General features: G+C 34.1%; 2 protein-coding genes across 2 annotated transcripts; one reads left to right on the forward strand and one right to left on the reverse strand.

The window, feature by feature from the left end:
- The first annotated feature begins 16,969 nt into the window (after positions 1-16,969).
- LOC141651348 (F-box protein SKIP23-like) lies at positions 16,970-17,878 on the forward strand. Its single transcript, XM_074459064.1, has one exon. The coding sequence runs from the start codon at positions 16,970-16,972 to the stop codon at positions 17,876-17,878; it is 909 nt and encodes a 302-aa protein (XP_074315165.1).
- A 541-nt stretch (positions 17,879-18,419) lies between these two features.
- On the reverse strand, positions 18,420-22,231 carry LOC141653399 (uncharacterized). Its single transcript, XM_074461153.1, has 5 exons — positions 22,039-22,231; positions 21,148-21,305; positions 20,528-20,594; positions 19,419-19,520; positions 18,420-19,125 (listed from the first exon to the last, which is right to left on the reverse strand). The coding sequence occupies exons 1-4, from the start codon at positions 22,168-22,170 to the stop codon at positions 19,422-19,424; spliced, it is 456 nt and encodes a 151-aa protein (XP_074317254.1). The 5' UTR covers positions 22,171-22,231; the 3' UTR covers positions 18,420-19,125; positions 19,419-19,421.
- Between the last annotated feature and the right edge of the window lie 1,705 nt (positions 22,232-23,936).

Consider the following 23,936-nt stretch of genomic DNA (forward strand, 5'->3'; position numbering starts at 1 on the left):
GTTTCGTTGGGATGAGAGTTGTGAGACGGCGTTCCAAACATTAAAGGAGCGTTTGACCACAGCTCCTGTCTTAGCATTGCTTGAAGGGAGCGAGAACTTTGAGGTTTATACAGATGCCTCGAAGAATGGGTTGGGATGTGTGTTGATGCAGAATGGTAAAGTGATTGCCTATGCTTCTAGGCAATTGAAGCCTTATGAGGAGAATTACCCTACACATGATCTGGAGTTGGGTGCAGTGGTGTTTGCTCTCAAGATTTGGAGACATTACCTTTATGGAGCAATCTTTAAGGTATTTTCTGATCACAAGAGTCTCAAGTACATCTTCACGCAGAAGGAGTTGAATATGAGACAGAGGAGGTGGATGGAGTTGATTGGCGATTACGACATGGAAATCATCTACCATGAAGGGAAGGCCAATGTAGTTGCTGATGCTTTGAGTAGGAAGAGTGTACATTCCTTGTGTACAGCTCTATCTTTGATGAGGCTGAGGGATGAGGTAGCGAGCTTTGGGATACATATGATGCAGAAAGGAGATGCCATGAGTGATATGACAGTACATATGGAGTTTTATGATGACATTCGAGGTAAACAGGCTTTGGATCCTAAGATAGTTGAGTGGAGAGCGGGAGTAGAGAAAGGGACAGTGTCCCGGTTTTTTTATTCATACTGAGATGGTAGTTTGAGGTTTGATGGTAGGTGGTGTGTTCCTAATGATGAGGAGTTGAAAAAGACAATCATGACAGAGGCGCATTGCACACCATATTCAGTTCATCCAGGTGGAGACAAGCTATACAAGGATTTGAAGAAAACGTTTTGGTGGCCAGGGATGAAGAAAGAGACAATTTGAGTTTGTGTCCCGTTGTTTGACATGCCGAGAGTTAAAGGGGAACAGAGAAGACCACAAGGTAAGGTTCAGTCTTTAGAGGTGCCTGAGTGGAAGTGGGAATCCATTTCCATGGATTTCATTGTGGGTTTGCCAAAGAGTCAACAAGGTAACAACATGATTTGGGTGATAGTGGATCGTCTGACCAAGTCAGCTCACTTTGTTCCAATGAAAGATACATGGACTAAGGCACAATTGGCTATGGCCTATCGAAAGAACGTGCTTAAGTTACATGGAGTCCCTAAGGACATAGTGTCTGACAGAGATGCGAGGTTTATATCGAGGTTTTGGAAGGAGTTGCAGGAATCGTTGGGAACAGCTTTGAAGATGAGTACAGCATTTCATCCTGCGACAGACGGACAGACTGAGAGAACAATCAAGACTTTGGAGGATATGTTGAGAGCTTGTGTGATGGATTTTGGTGGTAGCTGGGAGCAGAGGCTGGACTTGATAGAGTTTTCTTACAATAACAGCTATCACACTAGTATCGGTATGGCACCGTTTGAGGCTTTGTATGGGAGGAGATGTAGGAGTCCAATTTGTTGGGACGATAGTGCTGAGGCAGTGGTTTTAGGACCAGAGATGGTACATGAGATGGTTGAACATATTAAGATGATCAGGGAAAGGATGAGAGCAGCTCAGGATCGACAAAAGAGTTATGCAGATCTACATCGCCGGGATATAGAGTTTCGGTGTCGGGGATAAAGTTCTTCCGAAAGTATCTCCTATGCGCGGAGTTATGAGATTTGGGAAGAAAGGCAAGCTCGGTCGAAGTTTATAGGCCGTATGAGATCTTAGAGCGAGTTGGAGAGGTTGCTTATCGTCCGGCTTTACCACGTGCGTTAGAGAGAGTGCATAATGTGTTTCATGTATCGCAGCTGCGGAAGTATGTGAGTGACCCGTCACATGTGTTAGAGGCAGAGAGCTTAGAGCTAGATGAGTCCCTATCATATCTTGAGGTACCTAAGCAGATTCTTGACCGAAAGGTTAGAAAGACTAGGAGTGGTGAGACAGTTTTGCTTAAGATCCTGTGGTCTAACCACGAGACCGAGGAAGCTACATGGGAGGCCGAGGATATCATGAAAGAGCGCTACCCTTTCCTTTTTGATCAGGTATGTATGGTTACGGGGACGTAACCTTGTTTCTTTTAGGGGGGTAGGAGATGATCGCGAGAGTTTTTAAGAGTTTTATACACCTTTTATATGTTGTGTCGGGATGTTTGTCTTGGGTTTGTATCATGTTTTTGTTTGATTGTTGAGTCGGGAATGTTGAGGGAGTACCTTTGTTTAGTGGTGGTTTGAACTTCGGGGACGAAGTTCTTTTTAAGGAGGGAAGACTGTAATACTCCGTATTTATATGTCTTGGGGGTACTCTATCGAGTAGCCCTTACTCTGTCGAGTAAGGGTAAGTTGCGCAGACAAATAGTTTCTGACCTGTTGGGCACTCGATCGAGTAGCTGGGGCACTCGATCGAGTAGGGGGGTACTCAATCGAGTACCTTGGGTACTCGATCGAGTGTCCGGTTTTACGGGGGTTTTTCTCGGGTTTTGTTAATTACGCGATTAAGGTATTTAAACTTATTCGGCATTGTTCTAAATCACTTTTTACAAAACCTAAAACCTGTTTAAGAGAGAAAGCAACTTGTTCTTCTTCCTAATCGCGTTCTTGACAATTCCCGGAGTTCAGACGGTCGGTTCGTATCATAGTTCGTGTCGTTGGATTCCTTGCGTCGAGGGTAAGCTTTTAATATAATTTATATAATGTTTTGTTAAGATTGGTGAAACCCTAATTTAGGAATTGGGGGTTTTTATGAGTAGTATTTGAATGGTAGCATCTATGTGTTGTATGATAGGAGGAGGATTCGTAGAGGAGCCGTTTTGATACAGCTGTAGATACCGTCTGCGTGTTGTGCTTTCCAGGTAGGATTTCCTACTCAGTATTAGTCCCATAATGGGATGTTGGTGATGTGCTGTAGTTAGTTGTTTGATATGATGATTGTGATTATGATTGTTGTGATTGTGGTTGTGGTTGTTCTTGATTGGTTCTCGAGATGCGTTCTCGGCTGAGTGGGGTCACTTGCGGGAGTGACTTCACGCCCTAGTTTCGCCCTTCGTGGAACCCGCCACGGAAGGGGATGTGCACATTAATGGACAGGGTTATCGCTCGTACGATGAGCGGGGCTTAGGTGGGAACGGCTGCGGTCCCCCACTGGCAGGGCTGGTCCAGTGGACAGTCAGTGATTGAGACGGTTGGTTGGCTGTGTGTGTGTGTGTGTGTGACAGTTCAGCTGTCTGTGTATCTTGTATCGTTGTCTATATTGATTGTGTGATTAGTACTGACCCCGGTGTTGTTTTGTAAACCTGCGGTGATCCATTCGGGGATGGTGAACAGATGTTGGACAGGTATAGAGATGAGTACTGGGATAGCTGGGATGGCCACGACATGACGATAGAGTCTTCCGCTGTAGTTTAGCATTTATTTACATTTCAGTTGATAACAGATAGTTTGGAATAATGTAATGTACTTTCAGTTTGGTTTCGAGGATTGTACTTATTCATTAAACTAATTATAATAAATGTTGTTTCTTTATTGTTGTTGTTTGATTATCATACCTCGGGCAACCGAGATGGTAATGTCTTCATACCTGAGTGGTCCTGGTAAGGCACTCGGAGTATGGGGGTGTTACAGGTACTAGACGACATCCCGTTAAGGTTTGGGGGTCCAAAGTCTCCTTCTCCCGAAGTTAATCCACAAATTTTGGAGGAATGGGAGGATGAGGATGTTGATGATGACGATGGTGGTGATGAGAGGACTCCTTCTGATGGTGAGAGGCCGCATATCTTGGATCACGGCGAGGCCTGCATGACTGGCCTTGACCGTGCCTGGAATTACAAGCTACGAGTGGTAACAAATAACTGCTCTGGAATTACACCCGGAACATGAATAATTTAGGCTTAATCTACTATTTTCGATTTAGCAAGGCTTGTAGAGTAAGGTTTTCTTGTTACAGAATCGTGCGATAATTTGTACTAGAGAGTGGAGTAGAGCAAACCGGGTTTCCTATCAATCTGCAATATCATCCACCCATTTATCAAACTTCCATTAAATTTCAACAGAAAAAGTATTCATCTGTTCATAAATTAATTTTCTAATATCCTTTTAGATTGTCCACGAATAAACATCCTCTGCAAGAAATCCATTTTTTTTTAATGTTATTTATGGTCATTTTGGTTTGTGATGCCACAATTTTTCACCAGCTTGCATTTCAATCACATGTTATTCACAAATTATGTTTTTACCTTTTGTTCAAAACATCTTAGAAAGTGTATTCATGGACAAGAGTGAGTATTGAGTTTGATAGAGTAAATCAAGACTCTCACGTTAATGTACTCGTGTACTTAGAGCCAAGTGTCACAGCGAAAATTTGGTTGTTCTTAAAATCTACCAGCTGTTGGCTAAGGCTATCCCCCAAATCCAATGTTCCATTGAATGAGTTATTTCTCAATTTCCTATTTTAGGGATACTAGATATGAAGATTTGAGTGTCTTTTGCTTTTGGAAATGGGTTTGGCAGGTCATGGTCCAGTCTAAAATAAGGTTCAAATAATCTTGGTACATCACACTAACACGTGGTAAAAAAAAAGAGTAAAAAAATCAAAGTGACATTGAAAAAACATCACAATAACAATAACACAAAAATAACATCACAATAACACGTGGTAAAAAAAAGTAAAAAAAAAATCAAAGTGACACTGGAATAACATCACAATAATAAAGATAATAATAAGAGAATAAGACAATAACACGTGGTTAAAAAAAGAAAAAAATCAAAGTTGTAAAAAAAAAAATCAAAGTGGCAAGGAATAACATCACAATAACACCAGAATAACAACACAATAACATGCGGTAAAAAAAGAGTAAAAAATTAAAGTAGTAAAAAAAATCAAAGTAGTAAAAAAACTCAAAGCGACATCGGAATAACATCACAATAGTAGCAGAATAACAGTAGAATAACAACACAATAACATGTGGTAAAAAAAAAAGAAAAAAAATCAAAGTCGTAAAAAAAAATCAAAGTGGCACCGGAATAACATCACAATAACACCGGAATAACAAAGACAATAACATGCGGTAAAAAAGAGAAAAAATCAAAGTAGTAAAAAAATCAAAGTAACAGGAATAACATCACAATAATATCGAATAATGAGTAGAATAAAAAGACAATAACACGTAAAAAAAAAAAAGAAAAAAATCGAGTCGTAAAAAAAAATCAAAGTAATGAGAATAATGACGGAATAACAGTGGAATAACAATAACAGCACAATAACATGCGGCAAAAAAAAGAGAAAAAAATCAAAGTCGTAAAAAGAATCAAAGTAACAGCAGAATAACAGTGGAATAACAATAACAGCACAATAACATGCGGCAAAAAAAAGAGAAAAAAATCAAAGTCGTAAAAAAATCTAAGTAAAAAAAAGCACAATAAGAGCATAATAACACGAGTTAAAAAAATAAGAGAAAAAAAATTCAAGTAAAAAAAAATCTGGTACAAAAAGAAAAAGAAAAAAAGGTAACATAATGAGAAAATTACAGAAAAACATAAGAGAAAAAAAAAAAATCAAAGTTGTAAAAAAAGCATAATAACACGAGGTAAAAAAAAAAGATAAAAAAAATTAATAGCACTAGAAAAAAGAGAAAATAAGTAAATGACAGTGATTTATATGACAGGTATGATTAGATCTTGGCCGTTCATCTCTAATATAATTTAGTGGCTGAGATTTCCAAGCACAAACTCACAACTCGTGTTAAAAAAAATTTCAAGTAAAAAAAAATCCGGTACAAAAAGAAAAAGAAAAAAAGGTAACATAATGAGTAAATTAAAGAAAAACATAAGAGAAAACAAAAATCAAAGTGGAAAAAAAAGCATAATAACACGAGGTAAAAAAAAGAGAAAAAAAATTAAAGTAAAAAAAAAAGTAACATTAGAAAAAAGAGAAAATAAGTAAATGACAATGGTTTTATATGACATGTAAGATTTGATCTTGGCCACTCATCTCTAATATAATCTAGTGGCTAAGATTCCCCCAACTCACAACTCACCATAAGAACCAAAATCACCAAATCCAATCTCTCTCTCTCTCTCTCTATATATATATATATATATATATATATATATATATATATATATATATATATATATATATATATATATATATATATATATATATATATATATATATATATATATATAGTGTAAAGATCAAGAGAGTCCACCTCTTACATTTGAGTCCATAAGTCCCCCTTATAGCCCTTGGATGAGGAAAATGGAAGGTTGTGATTGAAGCAAAAAAAAGGAGATTAATGAGCTAATTTACCACTCTCTCTCTACTATACTAATTAATTAACAACATATCCTAATTAACCCCTAATCTAACATATATACTTTTCCACTTACCACTTTCTCTCTCATCTCACACAATTTCAATCCTCAGCTCTCTTTCTCTCTCAAACTCAAATCTCTAAAAACAAAAACCAAATAAATAAAAATCCCAAAAATCTCCTCTTCCTCACTAACCAACCCACCTCCGCATCTACCTCCGACAGCCACCACCACCATTCACCCACCACGGCCACATCCCTTCGCCACCACAACTGACACCAAATTCCCTCACCCACCACCTCACCTCACCTCCTCACCAACCACGGCCATATCCCTTCGCCACCACAACCGACACCAAATTCCCTCACCCACCACCTCACCTCCTCACCGAACCCATGCTCACGCCGACATACACCATCATCCCCCACCACACCACCCAGAGCCCCCACCACCGAGACAACAACACCGCGACAACAACAACACCCGCAGCCTCTTATGGACTCAACCATCAACATACTTTTAATCTCTTCTTTTCAGATCTGAAATACCGCCTCACAACACCTCACGATAGCAACATCATCACCACCGACTCCTTTTCTCTCCGACCACACCCCACGACAACCCCCAACAACAGCACCACCCAACAACCAGCCCACACTCACGGCCTCCAACCACCATCTTTCCTCCTCCCACTTTATCCTATTATCCGATCTGTGTTTTGTCGCAGATCTCGGTTTTGGTGGGGGATTTGCAACGCCGATGGGGAAGGAGGAAAAGGAAGAGTGGTGGTGTTTGTTTGTTTTGTTGGCGTTGTTTGCGTTTATTTTAAGATCGACCTTTTTTTTTAAAGTTTTGATGGTGCTGATGTTAAATGTCCATAATGTGGTGTTTGTTTTGTTTTATTTTTCTTTTTCTTTTCCTTTTCCTTTTTTTGTGTTTTTATTTCCTGTGTTTTGTTGTTGTTTTTAGTTTTTTTTTTTTAATTTTTTTTTTTTAAATGTCCTTATTGTTGGCTTCTTATTATTTTTAAAATTTTAGATCTAGGTTTTTGAAATATATCGAAAAAAAAGATCTCACATAAGTTGTTTAATTTTGTGAGATCTTCAATTGTTGTTATATTAGATCGTTTTATTTTAGTCTTAGATCTAATAAATTACACTTGTCTCCATTAAAATTACACTTTTTTCTGCTAAAATTATACTTTTTTCTGCTAGAATAACATTTTTTTCGGCTAAAATTACACTTTTTTTTGTTAGAATTACACTTTTTTCTGTTAAAATTATACTTTTTTCCATTAAAATTACACTTTTTACTGTTAAAATTATACTTTTTTTCTGCTAGAATAACACTTTTTTCGGCAAAAATTACACTTTATGTTGGGTGTTGGTGTGTGTGCGTTAGTTTCAAATATCGTCTTGTTTTTTTTTTAAATCCCGTCTTGTTTAAATTCATTATGTTATCGTTTTTTTTTAGATCTCGTTTTTATGTATAGTATTATTTTTTTCAGTTTTTCTTTACAAATTTCTTTTTTTTATAGTCTTATTTTTAAGGTATTACACTTTTTTTATTAAAATTACACTTTTTTTTGCTAGAATAACACTTTTTTCGTCTAAAATAACACTTTTTTCTGCTAGAATAACACTTTTTTCGACTAAAATTACACTTTTTTCTGCTAAAATTACATTTTTTGTTGTTGTTAGAATTACACCTTTTTCTGTTAAAATCACACTTTTCTCCATTAAAATTACACTTTTTTCTGTTAAAATTATACTTTTTTTTGCTAGAATAACACTTTTTTCGGCTAAAATTACACTTTTTGTTGTTAGAATTACACTTTTTTCTGTTAAAATTACACTTACCTCTATTGGACTAATGTTACACTCTCAATGGACTTGGTTATATTCTCATTGGACTTATGGACTAATGTTACACTCTCAATGGACTAAAATTACATTCTCGGTGGACTGAAATTATACTTTTCTGGATTAAAATTACACTTTTCTGGACTAAAATTACATTCTCCTGGACTAAAATAACAAATTCATTGGACTGAAATTACACTTATATGGACTAAAATAACACTTTTTGTTGTTAAAATAACACTCTTAAAATGCTAAAATTACAATAACTTGTGATAAAATGACAAAAATTCAAAATATTATTCGTTAAAATCACTCGGAAAAGATTGAAGTTAAACTTGTAAAACGCTAAATTCTCGAAAATATTTCTTAAAATTACACTTTTTGCCGTTAGAATTACACTCGTAAAATCCTAAAATGTCGAAAATTGTCTCGAAAAAAAAAAAAAAAAAAAAACAAACAAAAAAAACTTGTCTCGAAAAAAAAAAAAACGAAAAAAATCGAAACTGGAAAAATGTTAACAAAATTTTCATAAACTTTGAAGTATAAGACAAAATATGGTGTTAATTGTGTATGATAATGAATTAGTGAATGTATTATTAAAACTAGAGAGAGAAGTGAATTCATTAGTGTTAAGTGTGTTTTTTGTTTTCAATCTCAACCTTCCACCATGCATGATCCAAGGGTTGTGGGAGGGACTTATGGACTCAAAAAAAAAAAAGGGACTTAGAAAAACTTTGCTATATATATATATATATAGAGAGAGAGAGAGAGATAGGTTCAGGTAAGTCCCTCATTTTGGTTGAGTCCCTAAGTCCTATTCTCAGCCACACATTTTTTTAGTGTAACTCTACTATATTATGACTGTAACTTTATTCATTTAATGACTTTTGAATGTAACTTTAACTTGTAGAGTGTAACTTCAACCTTTTCAACCCATTTTATTCAGAAAAATTTCAATTTATGTTATAAAAATGTAATTTTTAATAAATAAATTTGAATTTATGTAATATTAGAAGTGTAACTTTACTGCCCTATAAGTGTAATTTTAGTCATTTTAGGTGTAACTTTAGTCGTGTGGTGGTTTCTATGCATAAATTTGAATTTATATACTTTTACGAGTGTAACTTTACCCTTTTCAAGTGTAATTTTAGTCGTTGAAATCGTAACTTTAGTTATATATTGATTTGTATGTACAAATTAGAATTATTATACATTACTATTGTAATGTTAATCCTTTCAAGTGTAACTTTTGTTTTACAAGAATGTAACTTTAGTCAATATAGATGTAATTTTACTGTTCTACGACTGTAACTGGAGTACTTGAGTTTGTAACTCCTGTCCTTAAATTTGTAACTTTAGTCGCGAAAGTGTAACTATAACTCTTCTTTTATGAACCACCACCACTATCATCCTATCACCTCCTACCCCAACCACCACAGGACCACCACCTCCAAACCGCAACAACCAAAAACAACCCTAATCACTTATTATTTCAGATTTGAACAAAAAAAAAGGATGGGCAAACCAACCACGCACTAAAACACCACAACCACCACCATTATCACCCACACGGCCAAAAAAAAAAAAAAAAAAAAAAAAAAAACTGAAAAAACCCACCACGGCAACACCATCAACAACCACAAAGAATTCACCCATCAACAACCAACAACCACCATTTATTTTTTCAGATCTGAAAAAAAGAAAAGAGAAAGGAGAAGTCGGCGGGTTTTAAGCATTTGGGGACGACGGCGTTGGCTGAATATGTGGGCGTTGGCAGGTGGGAAGGGTGGCGGCGTTGGCTTACATCTGAAAAAAAAAAAAAAAAAGGCGGCAGCGTGAGGAGGCAGCAGCGTGAGGAGGCGGCGCGATAGAAGGAGGACAGGCGGCTGGTAGTTGGGGTGGTCGTGGTAGTGGTAGTTGGGGTGGTCGTGGTAGGCGAGAGGAGAGGAGAGGAGGTGGTGGTTGGGGAGATCTAGGGTTTGTTTAGGGAGAGAATGTAAGGAAGAGAGAGAAGCAGGAGTAGTAGTTGTGAGAGGTTGTGAGTGAAATGAGAGAAATGAGGGTTTATATAGGATCACTCTCAGCCACATATTTTAATTTAATCCTAGCCTTTCATTCCCTTATTTTGATCTAATCTTGGCCCTTCATCTTTGTCATCCAAAGGTTTAAACTAGGACTTATGGACTCAACCTAAAAGGTAGGACTTACATGATCCTATCTCTATATATATATATATATATATATATATATATATATATATATAGTGAAAAGATCAAATGAGTCCACCTCTTACATTTGAGTCCATAAGTCTCATTATGGGCCATTGGATCTTGGAAATGGAGGGCTAAGATGAGAACCCAAAAATTAAGGTTAATACTCTAATTTTGCCATCTTCCTCTAATTTTCTCATTAACTACAATAATCCTCCTCATCTTTCATTCATCAATTCATTATCACATCTCCTTATTCTCTCTCTATATCTCACTTCTCCATATTCTCTCCAAAAAAACCCAAGAAAAAAAAAACCCAAAAAATCAAACAAAAAAAAAACCCAAAAAATCCAAATAAATCATTTACTCATTTTTTCCTCATTCACCATCCACCTACCACCACCCACCTACCACCACACTCGCCAACCGCCACCGCCACCGCCGCCACCACCACCACCACCGTAACCGCCGCCGCCGCCGCCCGACGTCTTTTTTTTTTTTTTTTTTTTAATAAAAAAACTTGATGTTTGGGTGTTCTTTTTATTTTTTTTGTTGTTTTTTTTTTCTCCTTATATCGTCTTGCTATATAATATTGTTTTAAATTTGTGAGTTTTTTTAAATTTTAATCTTAGATCTACTAAAGTAGATCAATTTTCATTGACCCGTTTTTTTTTTTTTTTTTTTTCATTTTCGTTTTGATCTTTAGTTTTTTTTTCAATTTTGATGTTTTGGTCTTTTTTTTTCGGTTATTGACATTCTTACAAATTATAGTGTGATTTTAGTACTAAATCTATTAGTTATGAAATCTCATTTTTTACTTTTTTCTTGTTGATATCACTTTGTTAATATCCGTCTTGTTATATATATTTGCCAAATTTCGTATTTAAAATTTTCTTTTGGTATTCTGTGATTTAGGATCTATTAAAATTACTTTATCGGTTAAAATTACACTTTTTTTCGTTAAAATTACACTTTTTTCCGTTAAAATTACACTTTTTTCCGTTAAAATTACACTTTTTTTGGGTTAAAATCACAGTTTTTTCCTTGTTAAAAATACACTTTTTTCCGTTAAAATTACATTTTTTTGTGTTAAAATTACACTTTTTTTCCGGTTAAAATTATAGTACTAAATCTATTAGTTATGAAATCTCATTTTTTACTTTTTTCTTGTTAATATCACTTTGTTAATATCCATCTTGTTATATATATTTGCCAAATTTCGTATTTAAAATTTTCTTTTGGTATTGTGTGATTTAGGATCTATTAAAAATACTTTATCGGTTAAAATTACACTTTTTTCCGTTAAAATTACACTTTTTTTTCGTTAAAATTACACTTTTTCCTTTAAAATTACACTTGTCTTCATTAAAGTTACATTTATCTCTACTAAGGTTATCTTCTCCATGACTAAAGTTACGCTTTTGGACTAAAGTTAGAACAATTTGGAATGAAGTTACAGAAATTTGGACTAAAATTACACAAATTTGGACTAAAATTACACAATTTGGACTAAAGATACACAAATTTGGACAATAGTTATACATTTGGATTAAAATTACACTTTTATGGACTAAAATTACACTTATGTGGACTAAAATTACACTTTTGTAGACTAAATTTATACATTTGTGGATTAAAGTTACACATTTGTAGACTAAAATTACACTTTTTGGACTAAAATTACACTTTTGTGGACTAAAATTACACTTATGTGGACTAAAATTACACTTTTGTAGACTAAATTTATACATTTGTGAATTAAAGTTACACATTTGTAGACTAAAATTACACTTTTTTGGACTAAAATTACACTTTTGTGGACTAAAATTACACTCATAAAATGATAAAAGATACACACACTATCAATTTACTAAGTTACACTTTAGTGGACAATGATTGGAATTGCACAATCTAAATGACTCAAAATAAATGAATTGTGTAACTTTAGTTCTAATTGTGTAATTTTACTCTAAATTTAGTTGTAAATAGTGTATTATTAGTTCAAAATTATTCGTAAATAGTGTATTTTCAATCCAAAAATGTATTTTTAGTACAAAATTGTATAATTTTAGTCAAAATTTAGTTGTACATATTGTATTCAATATAGTCGTAAACTCGATTAGTTCGTCCAAATAGTCCAAATAGTCCAAATTAGTTAGTCCATATTGTCCAAAATGTCCAAATTAGTTATTCCATATTGTCCAAATTGTCCAAATTAGTTAGTCCAAATTGTCCAAATAGTCCAAATTAGTTAGTCCAACTTTAGTCCAAGAGTGTAACTTTAGTCATTAATAGAGATAAGTGTAATTTTAACAGAAAAAAGTGTAATTTTAACCGAAAAAAGTGTAATTTTAAAGTAGAAATGTGTAATTTTAAAGGAAAAAAATGTAATTCCAACAAGAAAAAGTGTAATTTTAACAGGAAAAAGTGTAATTGTAACAAGAAAAAGTGTAATTCCAACAAGAAAAAATGGAATTTTAACAGAAAAAAGTGTAATTGTAACAAGAAAAAAGTGTAATTGTAACAAAAAAAAGTGTAATTGTAACAAAAAAAAGTGTAATTGTAAGAAGAAAAAGTGTAATTCTAAGTGTAATTGTAACAAGAAAAAGTGTAATTTCAACAAGAAAAAGTGTAATTGTAATAGAAAAAAGTGTAATTTTAACAGGAAAAAGTGTAATTATAACAGAAATAAGGGTAATTTTAACCAAAAAAAGTGTAATTTTAACAAAAAAAAGTGTAATTGTAACAAAAAAAAGTGTAATTTTAACATAAAAAGTGTAATTTTTTTAAAAATTAAGTGTTATTTTAACAAAAAAAAAAAGTGTACCTTTAATGTTTGAAGGTTGTGCATTTTTTTTAACAAAATCTATAATTTTAGCACAAAATAATATGTAATTACAAAATGGATAATAGTTATAACAAGACGGATATTAACAAGGCGTGATTAAAAATTCACAAGTAAATAGATATAAAAATTAAAAACTAACTAGATATAATAATTAAAAACCAACAAATCTGAAAAAATAAACCCAAATAGATATACAAAATAAAAAATGATAATTCAAAGGGACAATACACAACAAGGATATCAAAAAACCGAAATCAAAATATGAAACCGACAAAAAAAAAAACCGAAAATAAAAAATGCAGAAAACCGAGATCTGAAATTCAAAGTTTCAAACCCAACTGAAATTCAATAATAAAACCAAAAACGAAAATAAAAAATGCACAAAAGAAAACCGAGATCTGAAATTCAAAACCCAACTGAAATTCAATAATAAAACCAAAAACGAAAATAAAAAATGCACAAAAGAAAACCGAGATCTGAAATTCAAAGTTTCAAACCCAACTGAAATTCAATAATAAAACCATCTTTTTCATTACACAAACCCATCTTTTTTGTTACCCAAACTGAAATTCAATCTCAAAAAAAACAAAAGGAGTGGTGGTGGTGAAACCGAGATCTGAAGAAAAAACAATGAAACGGAGGTGAAACCGAGATCTGAAGCCGGTCATTGGTTTTTGTGGTGTGAGAGGAGGGACGGAGGGAAGAAGTACGAAAGGAGTGGTGGTGTTGAATGGCGGACGAAAGGAGTGGTGGTGGTGAATAGTTGCAGGAGGATAGTGTCCGGTGGGTGTGAATGGCGGTTGAATCAGGTCGTGGTGGGAGTGTCGGGGGCGGCAGCAGGCCAGTGGTGGTGATGGTGTCGGGTTTGTGTCGGGTTGGGGAAGCCGGAGAAAGGAGAGGAAGGAGGGGCTGCGGTTGGTTGGGTCGCCGGAGGAAGGATGGTTGATGGTGGGTGTCGGGTTTGTGGTGAGTGAGGGGATGAGGGGGTTTTATTTTGAGGGGCTGCGTGGGTTTTTTTTGTTTGGTTTTTTTTTTGTTTTGTTATTGAGAGAGAATGAGAGGAAATGAAATGTATGAAATTGAATGATTAGTGAGGGGAAGAGGGAGTGGGTAAAAAGAGAGGATTAGAATTAGGAGGTGTTTAGGAATGATTAGGGAGGGAAATTAGATAGATTCATTCCTAGCCTTTCATTTGAGATGCAATCTCCTTCCTCCATCTCCTTCATCCAAAGGCCCATATGAAGACTTAGGGACTCAAAAGATATGAAGGACTTAGAAAAACTTTGTTTATATATATATATATATATATATATATATATATATATATATATATATATATATATATATATATATATATATATATATATATACACACTTTGTATAATACCCATATATACCGAGTATGTTTTAAGGCTCCTTCTCATGTTTCATTGATTGATTGATACAAAGATTTTATTAACAAAAAGTTTCCAGATTCAAATTTAGGAATTATTCCATAATGTGACCAATGAAATAGTTTATTTCCTTAAAAATAAAATATAACTTGATTTCATCTTGGACAAGTATATATATAATGTGACAAATGAAATAGTTTTTTCCTTAAAAATAAAATATAACTGAATTTCATCTTGGTCAGTATATATATATATATATATATATATATATATATATATATATATATATATATAGAGAGAGAGAGAGAGAGAGAGAGAGAGTTAGGTTCTTGTGAGTTGTTTCTTATGGTGAGTTGTGAGTTTTGTGCTTGAAAATCTCAAACCCACTAGATTATATTAGAGATGAATGGCAAGATCTAATCTTACCTTGTCATATAAAATCACTGTTATTTCTTATTTTCTCTTTTTTCTAGTGTTACTCTTTTTTTTTTACTTTTTTTTTTCTCTTTTTTTTCCTCGTGTTATTGTGTTTTTTTTTACGACTTTGATTTTTTTTTTCTCTAATTTTCTCATTATGTTACCTTTTTTTCTTTTTTTTTGTACCAATTTTTTTTACTTTAATATTTTTTCACTTATTTTTTTTTACCTCGTGTTATTATGTTGTTATTGTGTTTTTTTACTTTGATTTTTTTTTTTACGACTTTGATTTTTTTTCTTTTTTTTTACCACGTGTTATTGTGGTGTTATTGTTACTCCACTGTTATTGTGATGTTATTCTACTGTCACTTTGATTTTTTGTACGACTTTGATTTTTTTTTTTTTTACCACGTGTTATTGTCTTTGTTATTTCTTTATTATTCTATTTATTATTGTGATGTTATTCCGGTTTTACTTTTGATTTTTTTACTACTTTGATTTTTTTACTCTTTTTTTTTTACCGCATGTTATTGTGCTGTTATTCTGGTGTTATTGTGATGTTATTCCGGTGTCACTTTGATTTTTTTTGACTACTTTAATTTTTTTTTCTCTTTTTTATCACGTGTTATTGTCTTTGTTATTATACAGTATTATTGTGATGTTATTCAGGTGTAACTTTGATTTTTTTTTTTACTACTTTTATTCTTTTAACTCTTTTTCCGTGTTATTGTCTTTTATTATTACAGTGTTATTGTGATTATGCTATTATTGTAGTGTTATTGTTATTTTTTAAAAAAAATTCTCATTTTGTTACCTTTTTTTTTTTTTCTTTACGTGTTGGTACATACTTACATCATTGACAAGAATGAGAATCGATAGAGAAAAGTCAGCTATGGGATCTGCCACAAGGTCAAAACCACATCCTTCCATCACTCTTGTTGAGTTATTTTAATTTACCTTCTCCTTCCACTTTCACGATAACCAAACTATCCACATCCTTCCATCACTCTAGTCCCAATCATCTACCAAAGGCATCCCTGGTCAATGCTACCATCAAGATGAATTCTGTGCTTCATCGTCTCCACTATTTCTTTGAAGATTTCTTGCTTTTCCCGTTTTCCTTTCGCTCTTTCATACTGCACCCCAGTCAAAATTACATATAATTTCATAAGATGGCCTCATTTACTATAACACCCTCTATACATCATTTAATTACGAAAATAACGTGTTAATTTCAGTCGTAATATTTGTGAAGAGCAAGATGCTTACCTTTTTCCAGAGGTAGAGAACATCCGCAACTTTTTGATTTACAACACCCATTTTGACATCACGAGGCAATTTATTTGAAGGCATATTCACAGTTGCTGGATCAAAGCCTTGGTATAAGAACACCACCATTCGTCCACCACAATTGATGTCGCACTACTGGAATTCGCTGCCGAAACTCCAAAACCGCATCAGAAGCATCCGAATTTCCGCCTAAATCATTGGATTGAGGAAAATAATTGAAATCAAAAGATGAGACTTCGTGCTTAGCTTGAACAATTCAAAAACGATACTAACAAAAATCCGAAACAATATAATTGAAATTCATTTACATATTTGAGTAAATGGTCGAGAAACAATAGAATTCTAGAATCAAACAAAAGTATTTCAGAATCAATTAGTTTGTTTCAATTAAAGTCAATTCTAGGGTTTATTCGAATGATTTGGGGATTTTTTTTGTTTAGAGAAAGGACTGAATTTTTAATTTTCATGGCTTGGGAGGGATGACGCGTTTTTTTAATGTTAATGTCAGGCATTTGTTTATTTTTAAATTTAATCTGAGTCATACATTTGCTCTCATCCAATGGTTGAGATTTTAAAGCACAAAACTCACAACTCACCATAAGAACCAAACTCACGAGATCCCGCCTATATATATATATATATATATATTAAACCACAAATTGCATTGCCTAGCTAGAACCATAATACATGGCAAACTGGAGTAAGCTACCATTAGACATATGGCAGAAAATTGGCGAGTTAATAGAATTTTACGAAGATGTTGATGCATTTACAAGAGTTTGTAGTGATTGGAGAAAAGCAATGAAGATTGCAAAAAGACAAAAGCCGCCAGCCCAAACTCCTTGGTTATTACTTGCCGAATCACCATGCACGTCCAAGCGTCGGTTATACAGCCTCTATAACAATAAGGTTTTGTCCGTTGAACTACCTAAGCCATCAACCACATGTGGTCAGACCGAGGATGATGAAGACATAAGCCTCTCTCTGTTGTTCCCACCGGACAAGGATGAGGACGGGCTCGGTGACTGGAGGTACTTCTCTTCCCGTGGTTGGCTTATATGTGTCACCCAAATTGGTTTGAATATCACCCTAATAAATCCAATAACTAAGCAAGTTGTTCAGCCCCCGGCCATTCCTGACGATATCATTGGGCATCGCTCGGACTTATGGAATTGGGAACCTGACATGTACCTCTACATGTTTTCCAAATTTGAACTATCAGCAAATCCGTCAACCAATAGTGAGTTCGTCTTAACCATGATATTTCCCTGCAATATCTTTTTGGCTTTCTGGAAGAATGGAGATACAAAATGGACCATGCTCGAAACACATTATGCGCAATTCTTGGACGTCATATTCTACCGGGGAGAATTCTACGCCCTGGAGCAATATGGCAAAATTATAGCGGTTGGAAATTCAAGCCCCCCAGCAACACCGAGGCTCGTGGCAAATTTAGAGTTCCCACATACATACCCAAGCTCATCTTACTTGGTCGAATCAGCTGGAAAGTTCTTTGATGGTTTTAAAGCAATTAGAAAATTCCGGTACCTATACAGTGGAGCTTCAATGCTTCAAAGTGTGGGAGATAAATGTTGATACCGGGGTGGCTAAGCTGGTGACGAGTTTGGGAAATAGGGCTCTTTTTCTTGGTCATAACTCGTCCTTCTCAGTCGAGGCGCACCCTCCTATTTGTAAGCCTAATTGTATCTACTACACTGATAATTATGTTCACAACCACCTCCTATTCGATGAGATACAAACGTGTGACATGGGTATCTATGATATAAGCTTAGGCCATAAAATCGACGAATTTTATAAAGGTTCGTCATGTCTTAGCAAATCCACCTTACCTCTATGGGTAGAAGCCCCGTAGTAGACTATTTCCCACTTAATTAATTGCCGTTAATAACAACGTTCAAACTAAAGTTATACTATACTGTTCTAGTTCTACGTTTCTGCTTGTCCCTTCTAGTTTTTTATTTATACAGATTATGTTTCATCTTGACAGGAATCAGAAATTTTCAAGCAAGAGTTTGTTGTAAGCAATGCTAACTTCCATTAAAGAATATGCGCGAATGAATACGTAACATTAACATCAAAAATGTGTATAGTTTCCGCTTGAAGTTAATTATACAGATTATAGAAACCTAACAATAACATTTCATATCAATGACAAAAACTAAGCAGACAAAGCAGTTTCACAATTATGATCTGAAACTTTCAGAACAAAAATGTTGTTTGCACAAGGGCTACCTTGATATTCAAGGAGGTCATACACAAAAACATAAAGCAGCGGCAAGTACCTGTTTTAATGGATGAGAGCTCGATAGCTAGCAATTTCTAAACAATCCGAGAAAATCAGCCCTGCTTCTACGCAGTGATTTCTATGTTGCACTTTCAAACCAGACTGCAACACAAAACATAGAATAGCTAGCCAAATTTGTCAGGCAAGGGCCAACACATGAGTTACAAGCAACCATGATTAGAGAGTGCATATCATAAAGATTAAATTGACAAGCTTCAATAGGCAGAACAAGTAACGGAGTCTTGAATAATGGTCATTTTTCACTCAGTTAGTCCAAGACATTGCATCTAGATAAGTTTGCTGGCTTACACCGTTACTCGTCCAGAATAGTCACTGATGTTTGAAGCCTTAAACAAAGCAGCTTGAAATTGATTGGACCAGCTGTGCCTGATGTCCAATCTTAAAAGTCGTACCGACTCAATACAAAAACCAAGCCTCCAATACCCAGCATCACGAATAGAGACCCAAATAGTTTGTGTGTAATACCTATGGAATGACTTGAATACACCTGATCTGATGCAGTGAACGTGCATCTGACCTGAAATAGAGCAAATGATAAGATAGGTAATCAAGATGATGATCTAACTCCTAAAGCTTTACCAATTTCACCTAACTCGAAAGAACCCTTAGCCAAGTCTTGTTGGGATACTAAACACAGTCGCACACAACCTTCATACTGGAAATTGATTTTAGAGGGCCATATGAAAGTCTTCCTTAGCGACTTAAAACACACATTAACTCAGATTTTTGACAATTCCTAATTCGGGTAGCAACTATTGATTTTAAGACATTCATTCCCTCACAGTGATGAAATTAATGAGGTTGTCTCACCTCCTAAACGCCCTTGTATAACAACTGGAATTTTGGTATTCTTTCAGGCGGCAAAGGACAGGTCACAATCAGTTTGCCTTTCATGGCCCCTCTATATATTGCCTGAAAAAAAAAACCATGAAAACTCTTCAAGTTTAAAGTCACAATGTCTAATTGATTTAAGCAAACGTTATACACCAGATATACACATAATTTGACCGCCATCATGAAATCCACTTGTGACAAGTAAAAAAAGCATTCTAACATTGAGGCGTCTGCCATCTGGAGCATAACAAATAGGACACAAACTGTCTAGAAGAATTTTGTTTCGATCCAATGATTTTGCTTCAGTAAATGCGGCAAGAAAAGTTTAATCTGTTGAATATTGGGATTGTACTTGTTTGATGGGCCTGTAATTGAGCTTGATGTTTGTAGAGGATATAGTTCGAAAATGGACATTGATGAGAGGATGTTCATGTTGACCTTATGGGGTTTGACAGTAACTTCGATAGTTTATGGGTTCCAGGGGAAAAAGATTTGACTATTGGGCCCACTGATGGTGGTGAATGATGATTTAGACTATAAAATTTGGTTTGAATTAAACTTTGTTAGTAGTTTTTACATTGTCGTTTGGTTTTGTATTTAATTGTTACTCATCTCCTGAATTTGGCTTCTTGGGAGACACTTGTGTCTTTCTTTTGGTTCTTGGCTTTTTGTCGTAATAAAATTTAAGAGAAACAAACTATAATTAATTTTGTAAATTATTTCCAGAACTCCCACCATTCAGAACATTTTCTCCAAACTGCCGCCAAAGACCCATTTTGCCAAAACACCCGCCATTTTTTCGGAAATATCAATCAATGGTCTTTCCCTTATACCAAAAGTTCGTTTTGGGCAAGAATGAAGTTATTTCAATATTAATATTGCCAAAAAGATTTTTTAATTATGCGAAAATGGGCTTTAAGTAGAAGTTTTAGAGACAATTTGGAATATGTGGGAGTTCTATAAAAATATTAGAAAAGATGAGAGTCTTAAAAATGAGGTATAAGAAAGGTAAGAATAGCGCATTAACTCAAAAAAAAAAATATGATGAAAATCGTAAGATTAAATTCACAAGAAAATTCACATACCTCGACAACATCAATAAAATCCTGTTTTTTGTAGAATGCTCCTATCCATTTAGAGTGATCGGCAGTCCTGTATCAACCATCACGACAAACATGAAATTAATATTCCATATACTAATATAGTTCCAAAAAGAGAACCATTTTCGGGTTAAGCTCTCAAAGTTAACCACAGCTATCTAATTCTGTTATGAAAACATGTTGTGCATGCTTAATGTTAAATAGAAACGAACACATTCTAAATCAGGCTGGATAATGAAGCAGAAACCTCTAGAGCAGTAATAACAACAACACAGCAAAAGAAAGGACAATGTGAAGCCTGCTGATCAATGATAGTTCTTCATTCCTAGTGGAACTTTTCAACTGCCAACAAATTCCATCAAATTGCTCGTTTATGAAATAGCACGCTATGAGAGGCCAAGAGAGCCACTGATGTCTCGAAAATAATATTGTCAAAAAAAAAGCAACATTCTTTCTTCCCAATTAGTTAATTAAGAATTAAATAAATAGACACATGCGAAATATACTACCACTCTAAAGATGATTTCATGGGACATATTAAGTTATTAACACATACAGAAACAAACACAAATTCAGATGATAATCACCCATCGGAAGAAACATACCCTGAATCCATCTTCATATGATGAGCATTGAAGAAAAAGATAGTGGAAGGTATCAATGTGATGTCAAAGTACTTGACATACACCTGTACATCCTCTGAGTCAATATCAACCAACGCAATATTAGCAAACTTAGAGACATCCCGAGCAGATTTCGCCAACTGCAACAATGAAGTAAAAAGGAGTCATGGCAAAATCCAGTCCAGATAGCTTAAAGAAGCGCCTTAAAATCTAAAAGATGGTTCTCTATATAAAACTCATGTCCTAAAACACTCCCATTCGACTTACTTCTTCCAATATTCTGAATTACTTGGCTATATGTGGAGTATTAAACAAATAAACAATTCCAGTTATTGTTTACTTCCAGTACATTCTTCCCTTCCCCAATTCTTACTGATCGAAATAATACCACAACAAAACCAAAATCTATCCTTACTAGAGTTACTACAACATTTCCCCATTGTCTCGATGTGAGATCCCGCAAAAGACGGAATAAGCAGTGTCAAATGTACCCAACCTTACACCTCCTCAATACACACAGGTTGTTCCGATTCCCGTATGACCTCAAGTGAAACTTTCGCCAAAAACCACATCAAACGGAAGAAAATACCATCATGGCGTACAATTACATCCAAAACACGTCAATTGGAAGAAAATATAAAAATTGAACAATTCCTAGTGAGCCAATTAAAAAGTTAAGAGGATCATGGATGAATACATGTATCAGAAGCAGATAATTAGGTTTGTTATAACGCGAAACGTGACCAAATTAAAGTATCGGAGATAATTAGGTATGTTAATCGTTATGAGTCAATCGAAATTCCGATTAACCAGAAATGATTGAAATGAAATTGCAGATAATAAAGGGAAAAAAAGAGAGAGAAAGAGTAATACGATGTCATCGAGGTGGAGGCAAGAGGAATCCGACGGACGACCAAAACGAAGAACGAGAACTTTATCAATGGTGTCTCGGATCATGGAGTCCACCTCCTTCTTCTTCGTTAGCGTCTTCATCACGTAACTCATCGTCTTTACTCTTTCTGAGTTCCCAACGTGACACCTCTTACAAAACTAACTTTGATGATCTATCTAACTGTCTATATTAATAAAGGAAGCGTTTTTCGAGCGATTATAGAGAGTCCAACTTTTCGAAAATACTTAAAAATGTTAAGCAACAAGATAATCTAAGGAAGCTTTTTTCGAGCGATTATAGAGAGTCCAACTTTTCGAAAATACGTAAAAATGTTAAGCAACAAGATAATATTAAAAAAATCTTTTTATATTTTATCTTTTTATAGACTTTATTATAGGTTGAAATTCTAATATATATATATATATATATATATATATATATATATATATATATATATATATATATAAATAGGATCAAATGAGTTAGGGTACTTTTGGTGAGTTACCCTCTAAAACTGACCATTCATCTAACATAAGATATGTGGTGAGATTTAATCTTACATCTCATATATAAAGTAAATTTTTGACACTTGAACTTCTTTTTTCCCACTTTTTTAATTCAGTTTCACTATCTCTCTATCTTTCTCTCTCTCTCTCTGCATTCATCGTCAGTTTCGTTCGTCAGTTTCGTTCGTCAGTTTCGTTCGTGGTTCTCGTCAATTGAACTTCAGTTATTGTGCTCAATTTGTTCGTCCTTCTACTCCATTTTCGGTTTCTCTCAACAGGTAATCAATGAACTCAATTGAACTTGATTATTGTGCTCAATTTCGCCGATTTTCTACTCGATTTTCGGTTCCTCTTCTTGTTTTCTACTTGATTTTCTTTTGTTTTCTGTGTTTATTCTTCGTTTTGTTTAGTATATAGTTTAATTTTGTTTTGTTTTTGTTGTTAAATTAGTTTTACCAATTTTTCCGCATAATTTAGGGTTTCGTAATTCATTTTTTCATTTTTTGTATCTTTTCTTCAGGTTTTTCTTTTTCGTCTTGAATTCCTGTACATTCTAATGAACATAATGTGTGTTTGTTTGGAATTATTTGTGTTATTGTAATATATTGATGTTGTTATTGTAATGTATTTGTGCTAGTTATTGTAATTTAGAAAATCTGTTATTGTAATGAGTATTATTTTAGATATTGATCTTTGGTTAGTGTTTAAAAGTCAGCTTTTAGTCAAGTCCAGTTATTTTAATATGAAAAGTTTGTTATTGTAATATACTAGATTTTGTGCCCGTGCGTTGCACGGGTTTCAAATTTGACTCTCTTTTAATTGATGTGGACCTTTTTAATCATTTTAAACGGTGTTCACAATCATGAATTATCCTTCATACTATAAAATTTAAGGCAAATAAAATAGTCAAAGGGAATAAAAAACATTAACATCAATTTTTTTCATTATAGACATTGTCATTGTGTACTTAGACGTTTTTTTTTCTCTTGAGTAAATAACTAATGGCCATGCGAAATTCTATTTCGTATTATTTTTCTTTTCAGGTTTTTAAAATCTAATGTATTTGTCAAGAATATAATAGTTTTTTATTCAGTTGGCAATAAATCGCTTTATTCTCAAACTTACTTCAATAAAAACATAAAGAACTCAATATCGTCACCCATCACCAATTCACCGTTGACCCAACTTATGAAGGATTAATTATATATCCCTTTTGTCCTACTCATTTGTTTGTCTTTTTTCTTACTTGTGAGAGCTATTTTAATCAAAAACAATTAAATTATTGAAACGGAAAGAGTACCACTCTTGCGTATATATAGGGTGTAGTAACCAATTCTCAACGCACCGAATCCTACAAAAGTGTACGATATATA

Source organism: Silene latifolia, chromosome 4 (assembly GCF_048544455.1).
Source record: "Silene latifolia isolate original U9 population chromosome 4, ASM4854445v1, whole genome shotgun sequence".
NCBI classification, from domain to species: domain Eukaryota; kingdom Viridiplantae; phylum Streptophyta; class Magnoliopsida; order Caryophyllales; family Caryophyllaceae; genus Silene; species Silene latifolia.

Bases quoted from the DNA above. Each gene is read 5' to 3' on its own strand.
- LOC141651348 (XM_074459064.1), top strand. From the start codon at position 16,970: ATGGCAAACTGGAGTAAGCTACCATTAGACATATGGCAGAAAATTGGC.
- LOC141653399 (XM_074461153.1), bottom strand. From the start codon at position 22,170: ATGAGTTACGTGATGAAGACGCTAACGAAGAAGAAGGAGGTGGACTCC. The intron at 21,306-22,038 runs GTATTACTCTTT...TCATTGTTGCAG, and splicing joins GCCTCCACCTCGATGACATC to TTGGCGAAATCTGCTCGGGA. The intron at 19,521-20,527 runs GTATGTGAATTT...TTTTTTTTTCAG, and splicing joins ATTTTATTGATGTTGTCGAG to GCAATATATAGAGGGGCCAT.